Below are 17,674 nucleotides of genomic sequence, written 5' to 3'. Positions count from 1 at the left end.
ATCATATTGATTTGTGAAAAAAGAAACAGACTTGATTATATATATATATATATATATATATATATATATATATATATATATATATATATATATATATATATATATATATAAAATTAAACTACTGAACCCATTTTGATAAATTTCTAACCAATCAGCAAGCAATATATCCTTTCAGATAAAAAAAGAATTTTATAAGTCGATTTACAACTGACGGAGTTACGAGGCAACAAACATAAATAATACTTAAACTTAATATACACAACTAAATATACAACTGTGAAGATCCCAGGAAGCTTCTATGCTTTTGGGCGGAGCTAGGTTGGCTGTACTAGCTACGATTCATACGCACAACGGCCCAAATTAGAGGTTAAGCACGGAAAATGGAGTCCTATTCACATTCACATTCATACAACTGAATACTAAAAATAAATATACATAACTGAAATCAGAACCTCCTTTTTTGAAGTCAGTAGAAAATATTGACAACCCTCAATACTTCAGAGAATTCGTCGTTATGTTACAAAGGGGGTGCAGTGCAGCTCGGCGCGTTGAAATATTAATTTTACCCCATGTAAGTAAGATAAAAACTATTAGAGTAGCCTCGGATTATGGCGGATTATTATTTTAACGAAATTAGCTTGCGATCGTTAAGGGACTACATTGTCGAAGCGGGTCAAAGAATAACAACAAGTCGCAGTATAAAAAGTTGAATTTGGTTTTTTGCCTACGTTAGCACAGGTTTAAATATTTTACGTAAATAACGCATTTTTTAAAACGTGAGTGTCACATTGTAGACGTAGAGAGCTTTTTTTTAACATGAAATGAGAGGTCTTTTCATAGTAATAAGTATCGTATTTTTTTTTTGTTATTTTTCATTTTATTTTATCTTTATTTGGGATCCCAGCAATTTTTACATTGATATCATTTAGTATTAAGATTACTATCTATTTATACATAGTGTACTATCATTTTTAAGGAAACACAGCATACACAAAACTTATTTGGGGCATAATAGTAATTTTGTTTTATTTACTGTAAATAAATAGTTATAATTATTTTTCATCAAATATTCTATTATAATTAAAATAATCTTTTAATTAAATTAACCATTAAATTTTTTTATGGATGATAATGGAACCCCGCCTGCGCTATCGGTATTCACTTGTGGGGCACCTATAAAGGATAATAGGTGAGGATGAAGCAGGTTATTTGACTTATCATGACTAATTCAATAATAAAACTGTCACAGTGGTTTCCAGGTCAACCTGATAGGGTATATTACTAGCAAAGGGATTGCTAATTGCCATTACAATCAACTCATTCCCCCCACCCTTTACTTAATGATTTGTAGTTATCAAAAAATCACATAAAAATATTAATCGAGTTAAAAACTTGTTTATCTTTAAGTTCAGTTAAATATCAATATTAAATAAATATAAAAACACATTTCTACCTTCTGTCGCTTCTAAACAAAATTTATTTCTCATCACCACAAGATTTCATAGCACTCTCACCCAACAGAGGGCTTATTAAAAGTAAATTGCGAAAATTGCACTGCAAATGCGGCCCTGCCGTGCCTGGCTAACCAGCTTACACTGTCCAGTTTAATTGGACCTCTTGTAGCGAACTACTATCATCGCAACATAGGTCCTATCGTTTTGGACGTAGCATGGAATAACCATTAAACGGTGAGCTCCCGTAGCGTACGTTTCCAGTTGTACGCGAGGTCTTGTATATGGTTCATTTGGTCACCCTCGCTTTCTGCAATGATCTGTAATCTTTGAGTTATAACAACCGACAAAATAGGGTGGTAATGATGTGATATAAAAGACTTGTAGTGTTGACAGCACACCAGAAGGGGCATTGTGGTCTATGGGCATTATTATTTATGTATGAAGAATAATAAAATATTGTTTGTTTTGTTGTATAACGATCATAGGACACTTTTATTAGAATTGTTTTAAAATGCTTGTGTATTTTAGGGCTGTTTATAGTATGTTTGTTTTGGAACTACACTTAAATGTGTTTGAACTTGACTCAACCAATGAGACTATTACAATAAATTTCATACTTTTATATATGTGAATTGACCGTGTGGTCCCGACATAGAATTGGCCACTCCATCCTTTTCCGTGGGTGTTGTAAGAGCCGACTAATGGAGGACGAGGGATGAGCAGTAGCGTCCCTCTTAAAACATATCTAAAGCATGACTGCCAATCCACCCGCCAATGGCTTATTAGGATGATAAAGTTATTTAAATAAATAAATAATAAATAATTGATAAATAAAAATTATAAATTATTATTATATTAATGAATTATATTACACAATATAATACAAGTAGTAGGTTATTTGATTTTGTGAAAAAGGTGAATATTATTTTTTTATAATAAATTGAACATTATGTGACAGGTTTGGTTCCAAAACCGAAGAGCGAAATGGCGGAAAGCAGAACGGTTGAAAGAGGAACAGCGCAAGCGAGAGGGCGCTGATGTTCTCACCAAAAGGGATCCCTCTGATGACAAGGCATGTTCTACATATAACTTTACTATCTGTTTCCTACTGGATTGCCTGCGTCAATCAATGTCTTATATATTAAGTAACTTACGAAATACAAAAGAAATGCTGTCACGATTATACTTCGTGCTAGAAATGATGAAAACGTTATATCTCGTACCCTCTAATCACTATTGTATTATATATTTTATATATCACTACTATATACCAACCTTCAAACCGAAACACAGCCATGCAAGCGCATCTGGTTCACGGCAGAAACATGAGATAATCAAGCCTTTGATACAAGATTTATGGTAAGAAATGCTGTAATACTTTCAGGGTATGTATAACGATAATTTTACGAACTACCTTGTCGTTTCCGTTAATTGTTTCGACTTTATCTGGAAATCTTCTTCAGGGAGATTACGACGCTTTACGTCACAGCATCTCGTCTCACACAAAACGAGACACACCTGACGAAGATTCTGAATGAAGTTATAAAGTTCCTCTCTTATAAACATCATTAGAAATGGCCATTTGTCGCAGCATAAAATAGGCCATCCCTTTTTTCTCGTGGGTGTCGTAAAAGCCGACTAAGGGAGGGCGAGAGATGGGCAGCAGCGTTCCTCTTAAAACATCTGCCAAGCCTGACTGCGGTTGCCAATCCGCCTGCCAAGCGTGGCAACTACTGGCAAAACCCTCCAATGGGGAGGCTTATGTTCAGCAGTGGACAGTTATAAGCTGATATGATGATGATGATGATCATTAGAAAATGAACATTGGTTTTATATAAAAATAATAATAACTTCGGGGTAAATACATAATGGCTTATTGTAGGGTTCATCGGAGTGTGGTATGTCAAGAGGTTCAGCGGAGGCGTCGCCGGTGTCAGGAGTGGCGTCGCCTCGCGGCTCGCCGCCTGTCACTCCAGGGTCGCCCCGACGTTCACCTCTCCGCTCGCCACGCCGTTCACCCAACAGATCACCACGACCGGAGAGGTTAGAATATTAAAACAATACTGACCTAATTTGTGGTTGTATTTAATTTTTTTATATGATATTTTTGAAAAAGAAGTTTATTAGAAGTATAAATATATATATATATATATATATATATATATATATATATATATATACTCAATTCGGTTACTTTTTTTAGTACCATAAAAATTATCAAAATCAGTGAAATAAAATCTTACATTTTATCTTGCCTATATTGAACTCAGAGCACATATTAGAAGATGAAGTATCGTTTGCAGCATGGTTTTACAGCAACGCAGTATGCTTAATGACTAATTATAATGTTGCCAGGTCAGAGACGAGCTGCCCATCTCCGGCTCCATCAGTAGGAAGTGCTGGTTCCAGGGACGCGCCGCCCGAGCACCGGCCACCTCACCATATATTCTCACCTTTTGACCAGTAAGTTAATTGTATTCATTAGCATCGGACTTTTAATTCAAATATGGTATTTTTTTTATTTGTGTATATTTTGTCAAAATTTGTCAATGTTACACTCACCATAAATGCGAGCTACGTTAATATTTGCAACTGATTCATACAAGCAGGACATAATCAAACATCTAACTACAAACACACACACACACAACACATTTACGAAATCTTTGTTGAAATAATTTGTTATAGCGCATCACAAATTATTTACATAATCATCATCATATCAGCCGTTCACTTCCATTGCTGAATATAGGCCTCCACCTATTGAGGGATTTAGTCAATAGTTGCTACGCTTGGCAAGCGGGTTGCCAATCTAGGTTAGACTTTGATGATGTTTTAAGAGACGCTGCTGCCCACCCTTCGGCCTTCAAGAAAAGATCATATTCATTTTTAAAAGGCCGGCAGCATACCTGCAATGCCGTAGGTGTTGTGGGTGACCATGGGCGGCGGTAGTCACTTACCATCAGGTGAGCCGCATGCTCGTTTGCCCCCTGTGTTGTAAAAAAAATCCTTTATTCGCTTCTTACGATACTTACGGTTAAGGAAGAATTTGGTCCATTCTATACTGGGACCACACAGCGAAATATTTACATAACAATGATGATAAAATGACTTTAGGTCTTTGCACTTATAATTTTACAACAACCATTGAACCAGCCAGAAGTGAATCATACAAATTTAACAAGACAGCCAGGCTGTATGATGTACCGCGTATATTAGCGTTGAGTATATGGCAATTAATTAATTAAACGTACGGCCAGCACTCTAATGAAACGTAATTATATTGCGCACAGTCGACCGTCGACACTGTATACTCATGTAGCTGGAAGACAATGTGAACGCATCTACAGTTGAATTAGTGTGATAAATTGAATATTGTGGCCATCATTGCGGTTTGATTATTGAAACCAATAAAGATTTTAGTATATTATTGAAAGAAAGAAATAAATAAAGAAACAAAAGAAAGACAGAAAAGAAAGAAGAAAGATTAGCCTAAGAAGAAAGATTTCTTATTTATTTATTTATAGGTACTTTGCACACATTAAAATACGCTAAACAAATGTAACGGTTGATTGGTAGAAAATGCATTAAGTTCACCCTGCAGACATATTTTAATGTGTGCAAAAGTGTAAATAAATAAATAAGGAAGAAAGAAAGAAGGGAAGAAAGAAAGAAGGAAAGAAAGAAAGCTTTAATGACAACTAATTGCATTTTCATAATATAAAAAAGACGATAATATTACCTAATTTGAAACAATTAATTGCCAACGTGGTAGGCATGTGCTTTTAATTTCTATTACAAGTATTCATGCCTTATGATTACAATTGTATTATTCTTATAATTTTACATTCATGTCAATATTATTAAAATATATAAATAAATTTAACAGAGCATTTGTAATTTTATTCCTCGTTTATAACATTTATTGCATATCATTGTGTATTTTTTTTATTCAAATTGTAATGGATAAACTCAAAAATTACTCAACCGAATGGGTGATTCAAATTGTAATGGATAAACTAAAAAAGCTAATGAAATGGTAACTCTGCCTGCGCTATCGGTATACACTGGCGTATACCCTGGAAACCATCGTGACTAATTTTAATGGAATTCGTCACAATGGGCGACGATGAAAACAGGTCTGTTAACTTGCTTTCATCATCACCTATTACCTCTCACTGGTGCCCCGCCAGCGTATACCGTTAGCACAAGTAGGGTGACCATTCCATTATCATCCATAAAAAAACATCGTTAGTTATATAACTAAAATGAACGTAGATAAAGAATTATTGTTATATGTCTTTACCGTTTCAATGTCAATTATATTTTAAATCAGTTATTTTTCGCTATTTTGCTCACGTGTATATAAAATATCTTACGAATTAAGTTACAATAGAATATATCCTATCCATGTCCCAAATTCCATTCAAATCCACATTTTTCTAAACATTAGTATCCTATGTTATAAATGTGAAATCATAATATCATTCCAGACAATAACAGGTACTTAAAGTCCTTTAGACTTATGAATTTAAAGGACATTAAGTACCTATTATTGGCTGGTATGATATTCCGATGATATTTACATGAATAGATTCCAATATACCGTATCATAATATTAGTGTCGACGCTGTGCTCCAATCTAATTGCTCAAAGGTCGTTTGAATTGATTTTAATTGTGCTGCTGATTGAGTAATTCTGTTGATAGAAAACACAACGAAGCGGCAGCCATCTTGTTGTTATCTAATCTGGTCTAATCCTTTAGCTCAATAGTACTGGTACAATATTACTGAATCAAATTTATAAATTATACTTGTACTTACTTAGTTGAAGTTACTTAGTACTATGTTTATCATTTTGGATTTACGTTATAAGAGATCTATAACTTTAAATGAAGATGAGGATGATAATTTAGTGCATATAATCGCACGATTCATTTTGCATATCCCTTAAAGGTCATAAAAAACTTGTGGCTTTATTTTCCTATATTTATTGTTGATAATAGGCCATTATTATCATCGATAAATAACACCAACTAGATGCCCGATCGAAATACCAAAAATATACGATTGAATAACGCCTCACTTATACAACATCTTATAATTTTTAGCTTTTGGTATTATAATTTACATTTAAGATTTCACATATATATATCGAAATTAAACTTTTAGATTCCTTTGTTACCTACAAATTTATAATTTTACAAAGCAAGTAAAGTTATTAAAATAATTTAACTGGGCATTCTATAGCTTTTTCCCATAGAAATTTTATCTAGATCAGTTTAGTAGTTTAGCTTTTATTAATTTAATATAATACATAAGGGTATAATTAAATAATTGATTTTACTATGACTGGAGACGTTGTTTTTTTGTGCAACAAAATCTTAATATCTAATTGATATTGTTTATTGAAGCCCATTATTTGTACTACTCGAATCCTATAAAGTTATCAAACTTGCTTAGAAGATTCGCTTTAATTGAATCAAGGGAGTTAAATTGTCAATAATAATGATCCGAGGTTAAGTCGCTTCCACTTTAGAAATTAACTTTCAAGTTGGGTCGAGTTCACAACGGGCTGATTATGAATTACAATGTGATTTAATAAAATATGTTTAAGAACATTGCAAATAATTGAAACATTTAATATAATAACAGTCAACTTTACAAAATCAAAGTAAATAAATAAGATAATTAAATTGTGTTAAAACACAAAAAAAGGTACATAAAATGATACTGCTCTTAAATGTCGATAGACGACGGTTACCACTTTCCATCAGGTGGGCCGTCTGCTTGTTTGCCATTCTAAGTTGCATAAAAAAAAGTTAAGATAAATAAAGTTTCTTAAGTCAATTTAAACAGAAGGACGTATTTAACGGTAATTTTTATGTGAACATTGTGTATGTACCATGTCTTTGCTCATTATAAACATATTCTGATAAGTTTTTTCATAATCGTTTTGAGGCAAACAAGCCCTGTTTTATGTTGTTACGTGGGAAACTTTTTAACTTTATACGGAATTATTCTGAGATATAGTTTGCTAATATTATAAATGTGAAAGTCAATTTGTTTGTGACCTTTAGGCACTATTTGATATTTAGTTTAACTATAGTATTTGGGATAAAAAATAAATAGGCTATTTTTGTCCCTATCAATTAATACAATAAAAAAAACAGACTAGATTTATATTTATATAGCGATGTAAAAGTATTTACCAAAGAAGAATATAAAGTCATGATGGAAGAATTCAGAGGTATCCGGGCATGTGCACCGGATAGTGTTGGTAATACGCGGGCGTTATAATCCGATTTGGGCAGTTCCGAGTAACCGGATGTGCCGCCATTTTGTTTTGTAAACCTATAGAGGGTTGTCAGGTGTTTTTCATAGTTGATATAAGATAATTACCGCAAACGGAGTATTTATAGTTTGCTTACACATTTAACAGTTAAAAAGAACATATAAAGAAACGTACGTATAAATAAAGTAAAAAATAAACAAAATTTATTTTTTGTTTTAAATTTTTCAACTGTTTTTATTAATAATATTTGCCAAAAATATAGATAAATAATAAAATGTTATAATTTGTTTTTTAAGGTTCAGTATATTTCGTCACATCCCATTTAATGAAATTCTTTATAGGTAATATTTAAATAATATATTTATATTATAAAAATTACATACATTATAATAAAGGCATAAAAAGAAAATGCATTCATATTTTATTTATTTATTTATTTTTTAATGTAAAAAAAATATAATTTTTGTACAGTGATTTATGAGTTTGTATTTGATACAAAGCCAAGTGGAACTAACATATTGTTCATGCTGATTTCATTACAAAAAGAAAATTTTTAATTACAAAAAGTACCTAACATTAGACTAGGCTCATAATTAGTGGTAATACAATAAATACATATGATTGAGAAATTTAAATCAAATCTTTCTTGAAATCGTTTAAGAACTATTCAATCTTCACGGCCATACGTGATTTGTTTGTATTAACAATTTAAACAACTATCTATCATTCTCGGAACTATCTCCGATGTCAGTGAAAGTAATTTGTATGATTATGTGATATAGAGCTCTATTAGTGCAGTATGCCATTCTATTTGTAGGGCAGTGCCCTTTGGTGGTGTAACCCTAATAACAATACGTCTGCGCCCGCGCCACTTACCGCTCAACGGCTATTATTTGAATTTTGAATGTGAGACGGCGTCGCGTGCGCATGCCTATCAATTACGATCGTGCACGATGATATAAGTTGAAGAGGGGGCTCTTGAGTATCTAAAATTAAAAAAGGCTTTTCCTTACTAGTTTATGTATCAACACAGAGTCTAAACAGCTAGTTCGATTTTTTATTATCCCACAAATATATATGATTTTCTATCAATTAGGCCTAGTTTCGCACCGATAAATAGAATTTTAGATAAAGTATATAGCCTATATTGTTCTTTGATAATGTCCCTTTATATTTTTTTTTTACAACACTGGGGGCAAACGAGCATGCGGCTCACCTGATGGTAAGTGACTACCGCCGCCCATGGTCACCCACAACACCTACGGCATTGATAAAGTGAAGCTGCCGGCCTTTTAAAATTAAAAATGCTTTTTCTTGAAGGTTATGTTGTCGTATCGGTTCGGAAATACTGCTATAAGTATAAAGAATAAGAAAGAAGAAGAATTATATAAGTATAAAGAATTTTTTAAATCGGTTGAGTAGTTTTTGAGTTTATCCATTATAAATAAATAAACAAACACAATTATTTTAATGTTAGTATAGATGAAAGATTCGTTATTTTTCTATTTTAAAAAATAAAGGAATTTTAATTTTCGTTTACATGTTCAAGCATAGTAACATAACATCTCATACACAACAGGTCTCAGGTTGAGTGGTTTAAGAGTCTTACTTGTAATACTAGAAATCTGATGATATCAAAAAAAATATTTTGAAACTGTTATTATTAAATGAAAATATTATTAAGAATATACAGATCATATCTACTTTTCATTTGCGTATCAAACTCGCTACCTCAGTCGAATCGTTGGTTACTATAGCTACAAGACTGATTTCCTCATCATTATTATAACCCATTTATTGTCCACTGCTATGTCTTCTTCATATTTCACTACAAAGTACGATCCTGAACCGCTTACATCCAACTACCCGCAACGCGTGGGGGGTATCATGGGCGAAACATTATACTCTATTATGTCCATGGTACTGCTCATGTCTATAGACGACGGTTACCACTTTCCATCAGGTGGGCCGTCAGCTTGTTTTCTATTCTAAGTTGTATAAAAAAAATACGCCTGAAACATTTCTGAAACAGTCACTCCATCTTACGGGTGTTGCCCTGTCCTTCGCTTGCCTGCACGTGGCACTCGAGAAACTTGAGCTTTATAAATTAGGAGTCATAAGTTGGTGGTCTTAATATACTTACGACGTAAGAGAATATTTCAATTATTATATGATATTTGTATCGTATGAATTACGCACACAACAAATTATTAAAGACGCCACCTCTTCTTACGCATCTCAGTGCGAAGTTGAGTCTTCAATTACGCCAAGTATTTATTCACGGGACGAATTACCATAATATCTAAATGTATTATGGTCTGTCTGTCTTCTCCAATTGAATAATATACGCTAGAAAATTATATTATGACGTTAAATAGACTGCTGAAATATGACGCTTTTGCGCATACGTTAAGTGCAAATAATAAGAGCGTAATGCCCTCTATTTTATCATTATATTTTATAAATATATGTATTATACATATATGCAAAACTATTTAATAATTAAACAATGAAATGTGTATGTATAATTTAGGTACATCAATATACCTATTTCTTATAGGTTCAATGGAAGAGAATGCTTTTAGAGTTAAGTCTTCCTTATAAGTATTGGTAAAATGGACATCGATCCGATATCTATATATTGGGTTCCCCTGGATTTTGATGCCGGGAAAATGATCATAATCCATTTGGTATTTAACCCATTAAATAATAATAAATTGCCACTTCAGCTTGTGTATTTTATAGACTACCTAAATCGATCACTTTAGTTCTTCTTCGAATATTTTTGAGTAGATATGTAGGTATATAGCTTTCTCTTTAGTTCATTGTTAAATTGGTAGTATGATGTCATACCGAAAATCAACTCGTACACAATGTATAACTCACCAGTAATTGCCTGATGACCACTTATTACGTTAATATTAAAAGCATTGTAGTCGAATCTAATTAAAACCGTCAATTAAGCTGGTCACACACCAGCGCGGCGCAGCGCGACTGGTGTAACGAACCCGTTTCGCGACAACCCTTGCCGCTGGTCGCGCGCCCGCATGCCTCTCTAATTGCCCACATTAATATGACAAATAGATTTACATCGGCCCGTTTCACCCTGCGCGTTGTTCGCACGTATTGTGTTCGGGTTACACGTATTGAGTTAGATCCTGTATAGGCAAATTGGATTTGTCATTGTAATATGTTAAGATTGCTATATAATTTGCTAAGAACTTAGGTTTTTATCCTAATTCATACAAGAAAGTTCACAGCTTGTGGCTAATATGTAAATAATTTTTGGATCACATCACAGTCACATTAATCTTCTGGTCTCTAAACTATGTATAAAAGAACTAAGCAACGAATATCTGAAGTCACAATCTAGACTTATGATCGCTTTTCTTCTGCAGTTAGAAGGAAGGAAATTATAAGAAACAGGATAGCTTCTGCTCGAGATTAAAGTTGTCAGGATTTTGTTAGTAAATGTAGAAAATTCATTTTGTATTATCACCATAGTTCTAGATATTAATTAGACACTATAGACAATGATTTAACATATTCTTGGAAAGCTATATAGCGGTCAATGTGATTGAAGGAATTTGTTGGGAGCTTCTCGGAAGAATTTATTAATATTTCAATGGTCAAAAAGTAGTAGGCTATCTAAGTGTAAAGAAATAATTTGAATGTCTTGATTCACTATTCAATCATGAGTATTTCTCATTATATTTTAATTAACCTATTTCACTTGTTATCAAAATTTTCTCCAATAATTTCGTTTCTCTAAGAAATACTCATCTGGCAACAATTCTGTAGAAACAAAATTCGTCAGCATGGGTACCTCTATGCCATCTGTATTTTTGGCATAAAACAGCTGTGTTGTGTGTGCGATGTCAGCTTGTTTCCCATTCTTAGTATCTTAATAATAAATATTACGAATAAAGCAATTTGCAGTCTCTATAAATTTTTAATTCTTCATTTTGTTTTCAACTTCAGTATTATTCGCGTACGTACACAACAATTAAATCAATTTAGCATCTAATGCACACGCATTAACAGCCATCAACAGGCCGATTGTCGTCGACATAAATTCGTTACGAGCATTTGCCGATGAGCGCGCGCTAATTCCACAGCGCGACTTAATCCCATACAGACGACAAATTGTAATGACGTGCGACAATACAAAAATGCCCATTATTTGTTACAAATTGAGCATAGCATAATGTCCAGTGTGGGGAAAAACTTTAACAGCTAAATTGTGAAAATTTTATAAGTCACATAATACCTAGAACCCGTGTAGGTGTCCAGGCATAGAATAGACCACCTTTTCCTATCCCGTGGGTGTCGTAAGAAGCGATTAAGGGAGCTTATGTGTAGGGATGGGCAGCAGCGTACTTTTTAAAACATCACTAAAAATCAAACTGCGATTGTCAATCCGCCTACCAAGCTTGGCAACTACTGGCAATACCTCCCATATGGAAGATAAAATAAAATAATTCCTCCCTCCCAAAAGAAATAAATGTAATTTCCCGGGTTTTTGTAAAGGAATTAATAATTTTTTTATAAGGAAAATTGTCTATAATTTCTTCATATTCATAGTTTTATACTATATGGAGTCTGACTGTAGTTCGGTACTTACAGATATCAATCACAGGATACAAAATTTTTCTTTGTCCTATAAGCCACTTGCTAAGTTCAAACAGTATTTTTAGTTATTCATAAAAAAGGCTTTTAGAGATGTTTTAAGAGTGACACGGCTGCCCATCCTTCTACCATTATGTTCCCTCAGACGTCTCTTACGACACACGTTTTTGATATTACATTCAACAAACATCGTCACACGTGATTTTTGTATACATAAGTACTAGTTTTTTACCCGCAATTTACACAACCACAACAACCAGGTCCGCGTGACCAGGATATGTTTATAGACCGGGATAAAAAATAGCCTATATCCTTCTCCATCCTATATAGTACGTGTATACCTAATTTCATGGTGATTGCTCAAGCCGTTGAGGTGTTATAAGGTAATAAACAAACTCACTTTCACATTTATAATATTACTAAGAATTAAAATAAATAATAGTCGTCTTTTCTACTATTTACTATTTCGATTATTCTAAACATGAAAAGCCAAAAAGATGGTCAAGACCTGCTTAAATGAGACCAGTATATCACTATACACATAACATGGATCCCCTGTTTTCCCCAATCTTTGCTGACATAGGTCGTACTCCCTTGTGATTTGACGTAGCCAACTTTGAGCACCATTGACGTAATTAATCAAATAAGTTTTGGCAATATAATACATAACGTTAATATTGCATACACAATCGCGTTGAATGTCGTGTAGCTAATTGCTTGCCTATTTAAGTCAATTCCGTTTTAATTAATGCCGTTAATGAAATGGCATGAGACGCGACCCTGTTAAGGACTTCTTCCTGTCTTCATTCTATGTTCTCGGACATAAGTACCTTTTTATAATATTCTACGGGCAGGTATATAATTTTTTTTTTATACAACTTAGAATGGCAAACAAGCTGACGGCCCACCTGATGAAAAATGGTAACCGTCGCCTATAGACATGAGCAGTACCAGGGACATAACAGAGTATACTGTTTCGCCCATGATACCCCCCATGCGTTGCATATTCCTGAGGACTCAGGTGTTATTCCTCTGTACTCTGTAAATTCACGCCATATCCCACCCTTCAAACCGAAACAGAGCTATGCAAACACAACTACTTCACGGTTGAAACACGATTGGGACAGAGGTACCCAAGCAAACGACTTTTGTACAAAGTCTCCCTCTGGTAAATGTACCTATGCATTTAAAAAAGTATTTATTAGTTGCCAGTATTTTGTATCAGTAGTATAAACTCTTTCGCAGCTATACTATTCTTATCTATGGACAAGTTTTCTTTCGATTGATACTAGATGGCGCTATACGATACGCAATGTTATGTTATATTACTATTTAAAATATATTTAAAAAAAAACATCTATTTAATTAATTGATATGAAATTAAATAAGTAAATACTATTAATTTTGAACAAATTCTAGGATTTTCTATTCTATTGAACGCTAATGTGTCTAAATCTATTTTAAGTGTTTTAATTTATTTTTCTAATAATATGTTTTTAATTGTAGGTACATACTTCGTTTTCATTAGTACCCTGTTGTAATTTGTTAAAAATGTAATATACATAAAAAAAAAAAAACATAAAATCTATTCGTGAAACATTCTCTTTACAGAAGTCAATTGAAATGCCCCCTTTTCGATGTCGGTTAACAATAAAATTATGACCTATAACATAATCAGTATGCCATTAACAACGCCACACGCATACTAGTACGTCCAGTAGCGACGTGCCTGATCCAATTGCTCCCCGCTAAATTGATACTCTATTTGGCTCAATTAAACATTAATTAATGGCACTAATGAACAGCGAGCCCGCACTACCGTTGTACAGTTATAGGCGTATGACTCAAACGTAAACGCATTAACGTTTTGCTTTGTGTCTTATTTAAATAATAATAAAAACTAACAACTTGGTTTGCATTTGTTTTGCTAATAACGTACAATGATAATAAAAAAAAATGGAAAACAAAAATTACAATTAGTTTTTTTTTTTATTTTTTTATAAAATAAAGTAATCCATAATCTATACGCCACCCCTTTCTTTCCCGTGGGTGTCGTAAGATGCGACTAAGGGAGCGCGAGGGATGGGCAGCAACGTCTCTCTTAAAACATCTCCAAAGCTTAACTGCGGTTGCCAGTCCGTCTGTCAAGTGTGGCAAATACTGGTAAAAACCCCAAGGGAGAGGCTTATGATGATATGATGATGATGATGAATCCATACATGCAAATGGGTTGTTTTGAGAGGACTTATTACTGAATATAAAGGTGGGCTGTGCGGTTCTGGCTGTGCGGGGAATTTTTGATACAATAAATAAAACATAAAAAAAATGTCTATATATATATATATATATATATATATATATATATATATATATATATATATATATATATATATATATATATATATATATATATATATATATATATATACATATAATGCGACGTCTTACTGCCGAAATGGACCACGCTTGGTGTTACAAGATCGTGTAGTATGATAGCCCTAATATCATCACAAATTCGTATATCAGAACACAATTTATTTCAATCAAACTAACCATGTTTCATTGTCAATACCACTCTACACTTTATTAATCGTAGATTCTATAAAGTTAATATAAACTTCATACAGTGCTTTAATAGCGGAACCGATTGCAATCAGCATCCGAAAACCATTCGGACTATAGGCCGTGTCTACACTGGCCGTAAATAAATCGCGCCGACCCGCCGCGCGACTAAAAAAGCGGAAAGTCATTAATAGCCGCAGGGGTGTGTCGCCCCAACTTCACTACATACGATCACTTAACGCTAAATTGACTCGAATCTGGTGTATAAACAAAACACGAGCGAATGACACGCGCCTGAGGAGCGTGCAAGTATGAATGAACGCATTTGCGTTAAATGTACCGTAATTGCATCTTGATTTCTTTACGATGAAAAGAAATGATGCGTTGATGAATCATTTCGAGTATTTTGCTATATTTATATATTTATTCAAGTAAGACTGTAAACAAATAAATTCTTTTTTACAATGGAATAATTCTTATTGAGTTTCAATTACTAAATGAAAAAAACAAAGATTACTAATATTTTTTTCTGTGTAACGTTAACCTATGACGACTACATATGACATTACATATGTCTAGAAACTTGTTATTACCAGTTATGAAGATATTTCATCATAAATCGTTTTAAGTACGAATTTACCTAACTGCATTATAATTATGTACGCTTATTTATCATTAGAGTAAGCAGATATATATGACTATAACAGATTATTATAAAACCAATAACTATTATATTTATTGCTTATAACACTCCCGTATATTTTACAATTTTTCACACTAACCACGGTCACCAAATCTATTATAGAGTGCAATCAGCGGATTCCCGCTGCGACGCCGCGGGCGCCTGACAATATTGTGCTACTCGTATACAAAACGCGCGTGTCGCAGTGACACGCTGGCTCGTGTACACACGACTTTATATTTGCATGATCATACCGAAATAAATATGAGACCAATAAATTGTATGAGATAGGTACTGTTTCACTTTAATATTCTACTATATTAAAGTTAAACAGTAATAAATAATGGTCACTGATTTTGTTTAAAGTAAAACATTACAAATATACCCATTGTTTCATACATTTGAAAAACATCATATTATTTTTAAAATTAATGATTTTTCTGCCTTTTAGTGTTCATATAAATGAAATGTGGTTTTATTTGTTTAACGGATGCTTATGTTTTGCGCTGTGGATAACTATAATTGGCTAATATGTAGTAAATGTAATTTAATATGTATTCAGTGTTGTAAAAAGCTGTTGTTATCCTAAATAAAATAAAATAAAATAAATACCTCTAATATTTTTTTTGATATTACTATACTAACTACCCGCTCCGGCTTTGCATTATTTATACAAACTTAGTCCTGACAATTATAAATAAACACATAAAAAAAAAAAAAAAAAACTAAATAGGTGCAGTCATTCTGAAGTGATGCACCTAAATGCATTCGGTAATTTATTATAATTTATATAGATTTAATTGTAAATTTTATAATAATATTTAACAGACAGGAATACTATAGATAGGAAATAATAGATTAAAAATATGAAATTCATGTATTAAAAAAATACGACATAGAATAGTTACGCATTGCGCAATCACGGGGTCCATTTCCAATCAAACTAATACACCCCTTCACCTACATTAGCAACGCCTGCATAGAACCGAATAGGATCGTTTAAAGTGGTCATAAAAAATAAATCGGACGGCCAGTGATCGCCGACGCGGAAAGATCGAGTGGTAAGCGACCTTTTCATTGTACCCTTTTGGTGGCCGTAATGCGGGCGGCGCGCGCCAAAATGTTTTAACTCGTAATTCGAACGGGTTAATTGTTTTTGAATTTAAAATGTCAATGTTCATTTTGTTATTTTAGATTGTGTAATCTGTGGTTGCCAGTGTTAAAAAATTCAATTTGAAAAAATAATAGATTTGTGGTGAATTACTTTTCGCTGTTTTTAAATATAGCGAGTAATTTTTATTTATATTTTTTATGAAAATTTCTTTTTATTATTTATAAATAAGTCACCGGTTTGGTATTGAGTTCATTATTGTAACGAATCTAACAGCAACAGTAACGAAACTAACTGAACGTAACGAGACTGGAGTGTAACTACATTACCTTTGTTGAGCCCGAATTTTCATCGCAACTTACACAATTTGCACCTTATTCCACGGCGGTAAGATTTAACTTTATTGGGCCTCACTTTATATCACAAGTGCACTTTATTCGGCGGTGATAAGATTTACCTTTGCCGGACCGTATTTCGACCGCTCATCAAGCAATTTGTACCGTATTCAACGGCGACAAGATTCAATTTTCTAGATCGGATCGGTTACGTGGCCATTGGATAGGGTTGCTTGACATCCCCGGTTACTATGGCAACGCTTGGCTCCTGATACCTAATGGAAATGGAAAAATACCTACATTCAACAACACCCCTTGTAAAAATGAGAAGCTTCTAGCAAATTTTTTAAGAGACTAAATACTGTATCATAAAATCGGACATTTAGTTAGACATTAATTTATATAGTCTTTATTGGGAACATTATGAAAAGTATTGATATTAAAGACGGACTTAATGCTGTATAGCATTCACTTCCAGTCAACTTTTGGAAAAACAGAAATGTAAATAATAATATTAAAATGTTTATAAAGAGTTCAAGTAGATTTATTGGCTTTATATAATAATAGTTATATTAATATTATTAATGCGAAAGTTTGTAATGATGGA

The 17,674-nt window shown here is 33.1% G+C and overlaps 1 protein-coding gene across 1 annotated transcript in view; it reads left to right on the top strand.

The window, feature by feature from the left end:
* Positions 1–17,674, top strand: part of LOC116412910 (dorsal root ganglia homeobox protein) — a 104,897-nt gene that overhangs the window by 56,902 nt on the left and 30,321 nt on the right. The window contains exons 7-9 of the mRNA XM_052895095.1: positions 2,413–2,526; positions 3,337–3,497; positions 3,810–3,917. Coding sequence (XP_052751055.1) covers positions 2,413–2,526; positions 3,337–3,497; positions 3,810–3,917 — 383 coding nt within the window. The remainder of the gene's footprint in view (positions 1–2,412; positions 2,527–3,336; positions 3,498–3,809; positions 3,918–17,674) is intronic.

This window comes from Galleria mellonella, unplaced genomic scaffold (assembly GCF_026898425.1).
Source record: "Galleria mellonella isolate WM207_F2 unplaced genomic scaffold, CSIRO_AGI_GalMel_v1 utg266, whole genome shotgun sequence".
NCBI lineage: Eukaryota > Metazoa > Arthropoda > Insecta > Lepidoptera > Pyralidae > Galleria > Galleria mellonella.
Note: the sequence above shows the minus strand (reverse complement) of the source record. Positions and strands in the feature narration are given on the sequence as shown.